The sequence below is a fragment of the Gobius niger genome, assembly GCF_951799975.1.
Source record: "Gobius niger genome assembly, chromosome: 23".
Classification (NCBI taxonomy): Eukaryota; Metazoa; Chordata; class Actinopteri; order Gobiiformes; family Gobiidae; genus Gobius; species Gobius niger.
Genome location: NC_136874.1, coordinates 16490455 through 16503631, shown reverse-complemented (window position 1 = coordinate 16503631; position 13177 = coordinate 16490455). Strand labels below are relative to the sequence as shown.

Genomic DNA, 13177 nt, shown 5'->3' with positions numbered 1-13177 from the left:
ATTCCTTTTCCTTCAATTTCATTTATTTTGCATGTTTTAAGGCGAAACGACCCAGAAACATCTTTCCTGAATTTTCCCTAGTTTTTGCACTTTTTCCCCAAATTTTCTACATATTTTTTTCCCCAAATTTGTCCATGTTTTTTCCCCTAAAAAAAAAAATCCCAAATTTTTCCCAAATGTACTCTCATTTTTCCACTTGTTTTTGCATTTTTTTCTACCTTTCCCCCCAATTTTCCCCCTTTTTCCACTTTTTTTCCTTTGACTGGAGCCTCGTATCTGTTTATAGGACAGTGACTGATTGGGGGGGCGTGATTGGCAGCTGGGCAGGTCTCGGAAAGGACCCCACTGAAGACTCCATCCATCACTATTTGACTTAATTATGCCACAGACATGACGAGGCGGCGGGCCGCTGTCTGATAGGAAGCACGCGTGAACGGGCTCAGTACAGACGACTTTCTAATCTCAGATAACTTAATATATCCGGCCCATGAAGCGGCGCCCGGGCCGTGGATGTCGTCCAATGGCAAACAATGCTTAGCTTGCAACCAGCACGCTTCACTTCCCAATTCCTCTTCATAATTTGACAGGGCTGGCGCTGTCTGAGTCAGTCAATATATTTTTATCAAGGATTCAGCGATTAAGATCATCAAAATGCTTCTTTCATGATTCGCGCAGAAAAGAGATGAACTGCAGGTTTTGTCAATGATCAGAATAAGGACTTCATTCTTACTGAGCAATGACGAGTTGGTTCTAGTCATGATAAACGTAATAGTTGTTGTAGCCAAAGTAGTAGATGCCAAGTCTTTGTACACAATAGTGGAGTAGTACAGTACCACAGCGTGTAATGTTTGTGCACTTCATCCATCCCCGTCTTTTCCTTCGCAGTAGAACGCGCTGAGGAGATATTCAAAACCATTTAAGGATTGTGAGGACAATCCAGGAAGCTTAAAATCCTCCCACGAGCACACAGCGAGTGTTTGCAGAAGACAGCAAAAGTGTGTCTTCCACCATATTTACAGACACAATCCTCTTCGTGTAATTGGCTCCGGCGTTTCCCACAGAACTGTCCAAGCACTCAACAAATCTCACTCATCTACAATGCAGAGTTTCGGGTTTTTGCTTCTAAACAACACGGCGATTCAGAGTTTGCCAAAAAAAGAAAAAAAAGAAAAAGAATATCTGCAAAAACACACATTCGACTGTAGCCTCGGCGGTTTGCGATGGTGATGTTTACACTGAGGCCGCCATGTTTTCTTCTGCTGCTTAAGGGAGATATAGCCGTGCTGTTACTGCTGTTTGAAAGCACTGCTACACACATTAAGAAAACATAAAAAAAACTCTATTACCTTTTACCTCATCTTTTCACATTTCCAAAATCTCCACATGAAATGTAAATTTAAACCCCTGTAATTTAAAGGCTCCAGGCTAGGCTCCACACACTTTGGAAAAGGACTGCACTATTATCTGAAGAAGAGCAAATGGAACGTGTGTCACACTTTTTGCTTTTTTTTTTTAGTACATGAAAGCCTTTAACCCCCACCTAAACCAACCACATTTTCTCCAGTTTGGCTTTACCCAAAACTACAAGCTTAAAGATGCACTATGTAACTTTCTAGGTGAAAAAAACAAAAAAAACTTGATATTTGCATGTATTTGACTTTAACGTGACTCGGTGGCGTTATGGGTGCACCATGGAACCTTTGCTTTCCCTCACAGTGGCCTTTATGACGCTCCAGGGTCTATGGTTTTGGGGTTTCTGGCCCGATTCTGGTACGAACCCCTAAAAACAATTGATCCTGGAGCGTCATAGAAGCTGTTGTGAGGGAAAGCGAAGGTGCCATGCTGCACCCATAACGCCACCGAGTCATTAAGAGGTCAAATGCACGCAAAAATTAAGATTTTTTTTTCCACCTAAAACGTTGCACAGTGCACCTTTAAAAAAAAAAAACATTAAAAAAACACGTGCCAGAAATCCTACAATAACACAACAAAAAAGCAACAAAAGAGCAACAAAAATGATGAATGGTAAAAGCAAGGAACCAGTCACCCAGTCACTCTCTCATTCATCCACCAGTGTACGCAGAGACTGGAGTCTTGCCCAAGGACACAACGACAGTGTGCACCTTCAGGAGAAAAAAAGCCAAAATCCTTCAAACATGTGACAAACCCACACCAACAACGCAACAAAACAGCTACAATGAGTTTTCTGCTTTTAGATTTGGGTACAGCCGAACTGGAGACAATGTGCTCCGGTAAAGACAAGAGGTTTTTTCTTCTTTCTTTCAGTTCCCGAGACAAAGTTATGAACCGAGCTCCCAAAAAAGTAAGAAAAGCCCCCCGTCCCTCCTGTCTCGAGTACCTATAATGATCTCTTTGGCTCCTCTGGCGATGTTGTTTTGACCACTTTCCCGCACACTCATTACCTACGAAGCCAGCGCCGCCACAATTAGCATTAGCCTCGCTCTCAATCACGGCGACTCTGTCCAGGCTGCCTCCGAGCTGGATTTAACTCTTGCCCAGTCGACACAAGCCCGCGAGTGAGTGAGCTATAGGGGGGGAAATATTGTCCTTTTGGCCGTCAGTAGCCAGCCTCCACTTCATTATGTTAGCGGAGAGCCAGTCGACGCTAGCGCATTCAGCTGTCCGTTAATCTGTCACGCAGCCACCCCTCCCTGTCATCCCCCTGGGCATCCATCTCCACTGTGTGTGTGTATACCCGCGTACCTACCTGAGGCGGCGGTACTTTTAACTGTCAGCGCACTGGCCGGGCTCCAAGAGAAAGCGCACTTTAATGATGACTCGTATGGAGCGTTCATTATTTCTGTCCTGCGTCTGCCGCGTCTGGACTTTCACGAGGCAAACGCTCGCAATTTACCATCCACGCCGTCCATAAGTCCCCGCGTGTAATTGCTTGTTATGCAAACTTTGAGAAGTGGTTCGACGCATTGACAGCAGCACAACACTTTGTACAGAGAGACATGCAAACAAATGGCAAATTAGCTGCGATGTAAAAATGCACACTTTGTTAAAAGATAGAATTTGATTGACATTTTCCTGGCACCAAGCAACAACATATGTAGATTAACCATAGCCAAAACGATATTTAAAGTAATAAAAGATGAACAAATGCATCAGGCATCTCTATGTATCCATGTTTAGAATCGACACAAACATTCAGGTTCAATCCCCAATGGGACAGTTTAGTTTTCAGCCAGCAGTCACATACAATATACCATTAACACAATGTAACGCCTTGTAATAACATTTAATATACATGGAAAATGTTCATTCATTTAAAAGACAATCACCCTTGGAGTCATGGACTTTTGCACCTATTTTGCACCTACCCTAACCCGGATGGAAGCCTCATCAGCACATGTGACCCCGTACACCTCGCTATGGTCTTTTCTACCTTCATCAGGCCCAAAGAGCTTTACAGTAAGGAACCAGTCACCCATTCACTCTCTCATTCTTACACCAGTGTACACAGACACTGGAGGCGAGGAGGTGAAGTGTCTTGCCCAAGGGCATAACGACATTGTTGCATCTTCAGGAGCCGGGATTCAAACCCCCGACCTTCCAATCAAGAGACTAGGGCTGAAACAACTAATCGATTAATCGACAACTAATCGATTACTAAAATAGTTGTCAACTATTTCAGTAATCGATTAATCGTTTTCTAGTAAACACAGACTAAAGTAGAGCAAAAAAGACATGACAATTATGTATCTTGGATGAAAACCTACTTTGTTTTTTAAAGTGAGGGTCTGCAGTGTTTTGTACATCGTAAATTTCATAAATATCTGTCTTTGTCTCGTCCAACCAAAGCAGAATTAGCACAAAGAGCCTCCTACAAACGTTTACTTTAAGTTTACTCCATTCACGTGTCCTCAAGCGGCGCCACTTTAGCTTTATGTGATAAAAAAATTGAAAAAAAATACAATTTCCATGCACCTTTCACAGCCAAGCGATTAATCGTAAAAATAATTGGTCGATTAATCGATTACCAAAATAATCGTTAGTTGCAGCCCTACAAGAGACGACCTGCTCAAAGACGATTAAGAGGATTCTTTTGCTTTACCGACAGTGACCCAGGCCAACAGACAAATGAAAATGTAAGAATAAATTTCATAAAACACGATTAGGTGTCCAGGTTAACATTTCTCAGTTTGCGATTATTTGGTGGTGGTGCTGTACTCGCTGGGGGCGCAGTATAAAAGGCCACAGTTGTGTGTGCTTCTTCTTCTTTGGTTTGGGTGCTCTGTCTGACAGTTCGATATCATTGCAATAGTTGCTTAAAATTCATCCTCGCCCTGATTAGTGTTCCCTCATATTAGTGTTGCTGTGGGTCCCTTCCCCGGAGCGTCATCACATACGCCGTACGAAACGTGGCTCTAATCGGTATGTTTCCCATCTGTGACGGTGGGTAGCAGCTGAGGCCACTGAAGAATATATCTGTTACTGTAACTATTCATTCATTTTTAAAGGCGCCGGGGCTGTAGCACCAGCGCTGCCCATCACTGTCTTGTCTTTCTGCTAAAACTCTCTGTCTGGGATTTGGGCCTGTCCAACGCTCTGCACTGACTTGTTGGAGGACTCTCTGCCTAAAAGTTAAATCTGTGTCTCATGGACCGGACATACATCTCTGCAAATGTTTTAAAAGTAGACTAATGGACTCTCAATGAAAGGAAATCATAATTGTGTAACCAGTAATTTAACTAATGGAACACTGGTGCCCTTTGTCAGTGGAACTCACCAATGTGTCCTAAAGTCGTCTACAGGGGCAAACATTGATGAGCTTTCTTGCAGATCGCGTCTTCTTGTGACGAGCAGCTCAGCGTATTATCAATGACAGTTTCAGGTACTTAAGGTAATTCTCTGCCTGATCCACAGCCTGGCTTGTGACCTGCCAAAATTGATGTGCATTTCTGAACTCAGAAGCATGCGGTTTAGCCTTTCAAAGTGTGCGTTTAACACCTGACTTTTCACAACAATGGGCTGGTGTAGTTTCTGCAAAGATCCACATCACATGACACGAAACTGCTGATGAAACCACAGGCGCTTACAAGGGTGAGCAGAGGAGGTGCAAATTTGCCACACGTGTGCATTCAACTCACATTGCATGTAATATTAATAGCAGCCAGGTTCACGGTGGTTCTTAATCACATGCAAGTAGGTCACGTCAAATGCATATAAGCGATACCCAAAAGTGAGCCCCTATACCAGCAGGATTTATGTAAGCCCTTGAAATCTTCATGTACGGATGCATTTTTACAAACGAGCGAGCACTTGTCCATCCATCTGCCGGTCCACCAGGGGTCCAGCCATTCTGTTGGCGCCCTGGCAGCCCTGGCTTCTCCTATTAGGCCTCTAGTTAGTCTGGCATTTAGACTGGCTGGACATGCATGGGCGCGCGCCAAAAAAAGACGGGTGTCATTTCGGGCCAACGCCAAACCGACTGGCGGTGGACAAACTCAACCACGTAGCCGCTGCCTCATCCACTCGCATCACTCCGGCCTGATCTGATTCCACCTCCCCTGAATCCGATTACATTTTATTAATTTTGGCATCCGACTCCGCAGAGTTTGATTCAATCTCGGGCAATACGATTTAACTAGACGCAATCACATTCGCTCCCGATGAGATGAATTTTTGAACCTCGTTTCTGCCAGTGCGCATCCAAATTTGGCCTTTTTTTTTCTCCAAACACGTCGCGTAATGAGCTAACTCCAAGAGGCGCGTCGGGATCTACATTTTCTTGGCTTGTGGTGGGAAGCGAATCCCCGAAGAGAACATTAGTCACTCCCATGATAATAATGGATAAGCCGAGCGAAAATAGACTAGGGGTTGGCAAAGGGTATTATTGAACACGCTGCTGTTTCGACGCCAGGGCCTGCATATGCCAAATGCCTACACTTCGTTTTGGTACAGCGAGACGGGGGCGCGGCCAAAACTGTCTTAGCAAGACAAAGCGGCGTCAAGAAAGTGTGAATGCATTAGTTCTGCGAGTTGGGTAATCTCTCTACGCGAAGATGTGGAAGCTTCTGAAACTCTTTTAATCCACTCTCTGCCAGGACTGGGTACCATTACATACCAGTACTTCAACCATTTTTGCGATACCTATACTGAAATATTTGTCGTCTAGAAATAGAAAACAGAATAATGTGAGGAAGAGCTGCAAAATGTACAATATCGGGATAATCTCCACTGTCAAGAAATGTGTAAAATCAGGGGAAATAGGGCAAGAGGGTCCAGACCTCCACAGGAAATGACATCATCTCTACCTCCAAGCAAACCTCATTAAAACGCCTTTAGTAAACCCCACTATCCTTGAAGTTAGGTTTCCTATAGCTCCAAACAGGGGTGAAGTTGGAAGCCACCACGCTCTTCCATGGGCACAAAGACCAGACAGGTACAGATCAACTCGTCTAGGCTCAGGTAAGAACATATCTCAGTGTGGCCTGTTCTTTTAATGTGGTGAAGGGGTTTGCGCACTTGAATGATCCTGGAGCTCTGTTGTCGGGGGCTTCGTCCTAGGTGGTCCTAGGTGACGGGTCAGACAAAGAGCGGTTCAGAAGCTCCTTATGAGAGATCAAGAGGCCCGGATAGAACCTTCTGTGAACCCACCACCTGCAGGAGGAGCCATAAGGGGCTGGTGCCATGTGATTTTGGCAGCTCCAACAGCCCGGAAACGGACAAGTGGAAGAAAATGGATGGATGGATGGATGGATGGATGGATGGATGGATGGATGGATGGTTTAAGCATTGTCCTGTGGAGGTGAGATCATTTCCCGTGGGAAAGTGGAGCGCCACTGATCACATGTCCGTCCATCGTTAATGTACTCATTTACATTTCCTTAAGTAAAGTAGGCGACACCTTTAAGAGTTATAGTTATATCAGAATTGTACAGATGCCGTTTTTTTTTTTCATTCAATATAATTTGTAATTTTTATTGCACTGTCCATCATAGACAGAACAGCTCATGTCCAAAAGCTCCTCAAAGCTTGTGCTTTATTCATGTATGTATTTTTATTTATAGTATTAATAGTATTGAGATGTTGCTTATTACTGCAGTTAAATGGTGTCTTTTCATCTTTACTTCAGCTCTGTGTAGATTTTCTCGTGTGTTTATAGTAACTTATCCAGTCGCTCCAGCCTTTTGATTGTTTTGCTGCAGCTCATTTTCGCTCAATATGGACATGCTGTATGTCTTTAAGTTGGATTGGTATTGGGACCTCACTAATGAGTACAAGTATGAGTACATGTGGTATTGGCCCGACACTGGTATCGGTATCCCTACTTTTTTCCCAATACCATACTGGTGTTATTTAACAGTGCCCAGCCCTACCGTCTGCCTCCTCCACAAATAACAAACTCTTGATCTTTTGTCTGGCTGCTTAGCGCTCTTTAACCTCTTATCTGCCACCTTAGGGTTAGCAATTACGCATATCCACATCTCAAAGCGTATCCAAACAGTGTCCAAACCAAACAAAAACATCTTCCATCATCTTGCTAAGATTAGGTTTATCTGAAAGCAAAGCCGCGATCGAAGACGGCCCTGGACCTCTTCAGAAGCAGTTTTATGTATCGACTGCGGCGCATTTGAAAGTCTATGAAAAAAAACCTACTTGCTTGTTATTTCTTTTTATAGCCACCCCAGACGTGGCAATCCTGCCAGGTGTCTCCAGGTGTCGAAACTATAACACTCCATTCCCGCCCTATACAAATCTGACGCCGAGATCTGAACTTGGCAGATTGGGAGCTAAAGGGCACGCTGGAGAAATCAAAAAGCTCGCAGGCAAATAAATAGCATATCCATAACAGTGAGATTGCCCTTTGTACAATTCGAGGGGCCTGCTGACTCCAGTCGTTCCTTAAATTGATTTCTCGTATGCGGCAGCCTCGAGGGGGCGATTGCATTTTCATATACACATCGGCGACGCGTATGTGCGAGTAGCCTCCCTCCCATTCTATTAATCAAATAAGGCAATCAATTCAGCCCCCGCCGGACCGAGACACAGGCCATTGCTTTGTGTGAACAGGCTCTAACAGGAGCTAACTAGTGCTGTGTGGTGTTAGCAAGTGTGACTGTAGGATTAAGACCATGGCCTTGCAAAGAAATAACACTTATTCACACTATGCACTGGTCGGATGATTGTCTTCAGATAAAGAGAAGGTGGGAAGGACAAAACCCATGTGGAGGATTTTAGGGACCGTGGGAATAAGGAAAAGAGTCAGTGGTGAAACGAAAAAGTCATATTCTGTTATATTCACTCAATTAATAACAACGTCCTATTATTTTATATGAGGCACCATTTTTTGTCTCGGTAACACATTTGGTTTCACCTCACCACCATAAGAATGTCTTCAGTTAACTATGCGTCAACTGTTTGAAGTTGGATTAGACGAAAGGTTTCCAAACATTTCAGGACATATTCCTAAAGCAAACAGTCAAGTCCCACCCCCTCCCCTCTTGACTGGACCTGACAGGCCAGTTCACAGGAAAGCTTGAGAAAATACTCCAACTAAATACTAAAAACACAATCCTCTTAGGACCCCAGTGCTCATGACCCCCCATCTCATGAAGACCTGTACACCAGGGCTGAACGATGGGCAAAATTATTGTTGTATCGATATGATATAACAATGGGTTAGGTGAAAACCAAGCATTTTTCAGAAAAAATAAAACATGATAATAAAGAGTGCAGTTATATTGATGAAAATCTATATCGTTTATATCTTGCTTTTCTATGTTCATGTTTTGAATGTTCATATCTCGATATCGATACAATAACGATAGATCTTTCAGCCCTACTGTGCACCTCCAGGACCCGGGGGCGTGAAGGTCGGATCACAGCTGACCCTTCTCGACCTATAGTACCTCCCTGTACTTTTATAGTTTATACATATATTCAGTTTTATGTGTCATATTGCTTGTTTGTACCAAAGCCAATTCAATGGCAATAAAACCGATTCTGATTCTGATTAGACGAGCCCGCTTTAATTCCTCTACTGTACTGCATCAGCCGACTTCAGTATTATTTCTTCTTCAGAACACTGGCCCACACAAGATCTAATGTTGTGGAGATGTTTAGCTCCTCCAAAAATGATGTCCAAAATGTCCACTTTCGGCCTATTGATAAACTTATCACCTCTTCTATTCTACCTTAAAGTAATCGTCAGTAACATTTAAAAGTTTTACAGATTTAATAGATTGCATCTGGTTTACCGCCTGGGCCTGAAATCCGTAATACTCAACAATATTGTTTCTGAAGTCCCTCCCTTTGATGATTTCAGCAACTAATCAGAATCCCCGGGCTGTCACTTTGACCAATGAGAAGAGCTTTCCTATGAGGGGGGCGGGAGCTGGACCGTTTACTTAAGAAAGTGTGTTCATTGTGCAGACTAGGAGAGGCTTTCTCCAATCAGAAAAGGAGAGGAGGAACTTGATTGTTTAGGTTTAAAATTCAATCTCCTCATTTTGCAATCTTACAGACTATCACTTTAACCTTGTCCTATCTTACATGAGGAGCCTCAACCAGACACAGCAGACCATCCACCTGGCTAGGACTGGGTACGGTTACATTTTTTAACGACACCAGTACTTTAACGATACTTTGCTTTCAATACTGATACCTGAACAATACTTTTAATGTTACCTATACTAACATACTTCTTGTCTAGAACCAGAAAACAACAATAATGTGCGGAAGATCTGCACATTTACAATATCGGGGGGAAAAATGTGGCAAAAATTGGGAATGAATTGGGAAATAAATGGGGAAAAATAGGAAAAAGTGATAAAAATGGGGGGAAATTGGGCAAATGATTTAAAAAAAAATAAGAAAAAAAATAAGAAAAAAAGAAAAAAAAATGGGAAAAATGGGGCAAAAAAATGGAAATATGGGAAAAAATAGGGAAAATAAATAAATGAATGAATTGGACCAAACATTGGGGAGGGAATCATTTATTTGAGTCGAAACAACCAAGTCACTTCCTTTAATCCTGTCCTTGGACCAACATCATCATCAAAGCTTGGATCCAAAGATTCAACTTAAATTCCAACACCACCCTGGCATTAACGCTCCCCAGCCCTACACCGGGGCCGACACACTCTTCCAACCACCTGTTTATGTGGACGCTGGCTCCGACATGCACGCGTGTGAAATGAAGGATGCTAAGCTCGCAGCCTCGGCAAACGCGCTCATGCCTCGACTCCCGGTGCACCGCGAGACACTTATGCACAGTGGCATAAATCTCTGAAACCCTAAGCCGGTGACATTTCCCCCTTGAGATGCACTGAAATATCTTAATTACGCCACTTAACATCACATAGGCGAGTCCCGGGCGAGCCAGAGCAAGCATATAATTCATTGTACTAAGCGTTGGAGAGAGGAGGAGAGGAAGGAAAAAAAAAAAAAAAGCCAAACGCATAAAACCTTCGGAGCACAGGGCGAGCTGGGAGTTAGAAAGTAAATGTTGTTCTTAAGAAGCCGGGGGGGGGTTATGTAGACTTAATGCTGCCAGATTTACCCCTCCATCACCGGTGGCTCCACGTCGAAATGATATTCTAATGGGCGCATTTGCATGGTTATCTCGGAAAACGCTCGGCTTGGAATGGAGAAGGGCTCGGGCGGCATGATGAAACAGCCCGGCAACCGAGCGCGGGGAGAGAGGGAACAAATGAATACCCATGTTTAGGCCTGCGAATAAAGGCGCAAAGTGCGGATTTCCATGTGTTATTAAATTTGGAGCTAAAGTACAGTTGTTCGCTTAAAAAAAAACACACAAAAAAACGATTGGTTTCAGAATCAGCACTAGGCGAAGCGGACAGCTCCCGGCTCACGGCAAACTGGAGCATTTCTAGCATAACCAAACCAAAAATCTTCTTTTTTTCTGTTATTCTGTATTCTTGTCTGTCAGAGTTGAGGAAGAAAATGTATCACAGCAGTTGTTGAAAGTGAGAAAATGCACGTCTGGTGGTTTGATAAAGAAGAGGGTAATGATACAGCCATACTATTGATTTAAGAGCTCAGATCACAGAGACTGGATGAATGTAGCCACTGTGTATATTACATTGTGAAGTTTGTGATGTCAAATCTGAAGAAAATGTTGTAACCTGAGCTGCTTTGAGTGTCTGGAAAACGACACATAAATGAAATGTACTTGTAAAGGCGCCACTTGAAATGAAACACAATGAAATAAATGGCACAAACTTAACGGCACCATGCTCCCGAAGTGGTTGGAGACTTGTTGCTGCTTTATGTTGCCAAGACATTGTTGTACACACGCCTAACAGTGAGGTACATATCACAGGAAAGCCTTCGATGACACACGCCACGGTGCCACCGCTCCCTCTGCGAAACCACATTCGACTTTTCACACCGGCGACACTAATAAATTATACATTTGTGGTGACACTGAGGCTCCATATTAAAATGCATTGACGTTTTTAACACCACTCTCCCCCCCCTCCCTCTCTCTCTCTCTCTCTCACCCCCTCACACACACACACACAGACACTCTGCTGCTGCCTGGAATAGCCTATCCGAGCTCCAAAAACGAGCCACCTTGCGCCATCACAGAACAAACGGGGCAGTGCGCGCACGGGACGCCGGATCCACTCCTGCCTTGCCCCCCCCCCCCCCCCCCCCCCTCTTTGGCCGTATTGCTTTTACACTTGGCACCACTTTGCAGCGCTCTACCCCCACCTGCCGTTGCACCAGCAAGTCTCGCCGGTCACTGCACAAAACTCCTTCCAATCGTGATCCCGAAACGACTCCGAATCCAAAACTGCGCGCGCGTAATACCTTCCAAACAAGTGAAGCGGGGCGGCTAAAGGGCACGCGCGCGCGCACACACACCCGACTGAGACCGTGATGGACAGGCGAACATCCCTTGAACCCACGTTGCTGGCGGCGCCGGCCACGCGTCCACGTCAGGTGCATTCATTAACGTGCCAAGTGGCCCCGCGCGCCGTCGCCGAGCCACGTTCAAACGTCAAACTTTCAGAAAAGCGTTGCGACGGCTCCGCTTGCTGTTTGACAGACACGACAAAAACACTCTCAGGGATTCGCTCGCACACACACACGCGCGCGCACACACACATTAAGGTTCGGGGACTTGGATTTAAAAGCGTTTTGCCATTTGCACATCTTTAGGAAGCCGCGCCACCATCGTGCGCAGACATAAACATATGCGCGGGGTGGGTTGTCATCATGCGCATGAAGCGAAGTGCATCTCCAAAAGCAAACAGAGCGCGGCCACACACACACACAACAACAACAACAACAACAACACACAAAAAAAACGGACTCCTGGTCATAATCCCCCGCTCTGCAGGAGAAGAAAGCACTGTAGCCCCTCGCAAGACGTGCCTCAACTACAAAACAACGTCCAGTTTAAACAGTCCGCCCCTCTCTCTTTCGCACAAATACGCACACACACTAGCACTACTGTCCTCCCGGTGCCGCCGCCGCCGCAGATCTGACCACCGACGGCCGGGATCCACCACAACAACTTGTCCACAAAGTCACCCCAAAAAAAAAAAAGAGAGCAGCGGATTCCTGTGGCACTCTCCCCCCGCGCGCCCCCCGGACTCGTACCTTGGCCGCTGCAGACGAGCACTCCGAGGAGCTGGATGAGTTGGAGGATCGCTTTCATGGCCGGTGGGTGGCGGGTATAGTTCTAGGGGTGAGTGGTACAGGCTTCTTAACGCAGCTGGAGGAAGGAGGAGGGGAAAAAAACGACAAGGCTCCCGCGCATCCGTCGTCTCTGGCTCCGCTGGCGACTGGACTGATGAGCCGCCTGCACTTTCGCTCGTGTGTGCGCCTTCCTCTCTCCTCTCTCTCCCTCTCTCTCTCTCCTCTCCCTCCTCTCCCTGCCGATGCGCGCGCGCACGCCTCCCCAACTGCTCCACGCGCGTTCACGGTGCTCTGCGCTGCTCTGCTCCATCATCTGTCGTCACGGTCTTTCGAATGTTCTCAAGTTTGCGTTGCGTCATTTCTGGGCTTTGATTTGATGGGATGATCGAGCAACTGTCCGCATCATGTCAATTTTCTGTTTGATTGAAATGTCTGGCTGTCTATGAACTATACACAGATAGGAGTTTGTTGTAAAGTCTGGAAGTTTTTCCCCCTCATTTTTGACCTCTTCACTCCAGCCTGAACCAAGCAC

The 13177-nt window shown here is 45.2% G+C and overlaps 1 protein-coding gene across 4 annotated transcripts in view; it reads right to left on the bottom strand.

Annotated features, from left to right (window-relative positions):
• Positions 1-12846, bottom strand: part of LOC306981751 (neural cell adhesion molecule 2-like) — a 453723-nt gene extending 440877 nt beyond the window's left edge. For 2 of the 4 annotated variants that reach the window (XM_079581397.1, XM_079581398.1), the window contains exon 1: positions 12607-12846. In XM_079581397.1, the coding sequence (XP_079437523.1) occupies positions 12607-12664 (58 nt within the window). In that variant the 5' untranslated portion in view covers positions 12665-12846. The remainder of the gene's footprint in view (positions 1-12606) is intronic. The other 2 variants (XM_079581395.1, XM_079581396.1) reach the window with 1 other exon arrangement.
• Between the last annotated feature and the right edge of the window lie 331 nt (positions 12847-13177).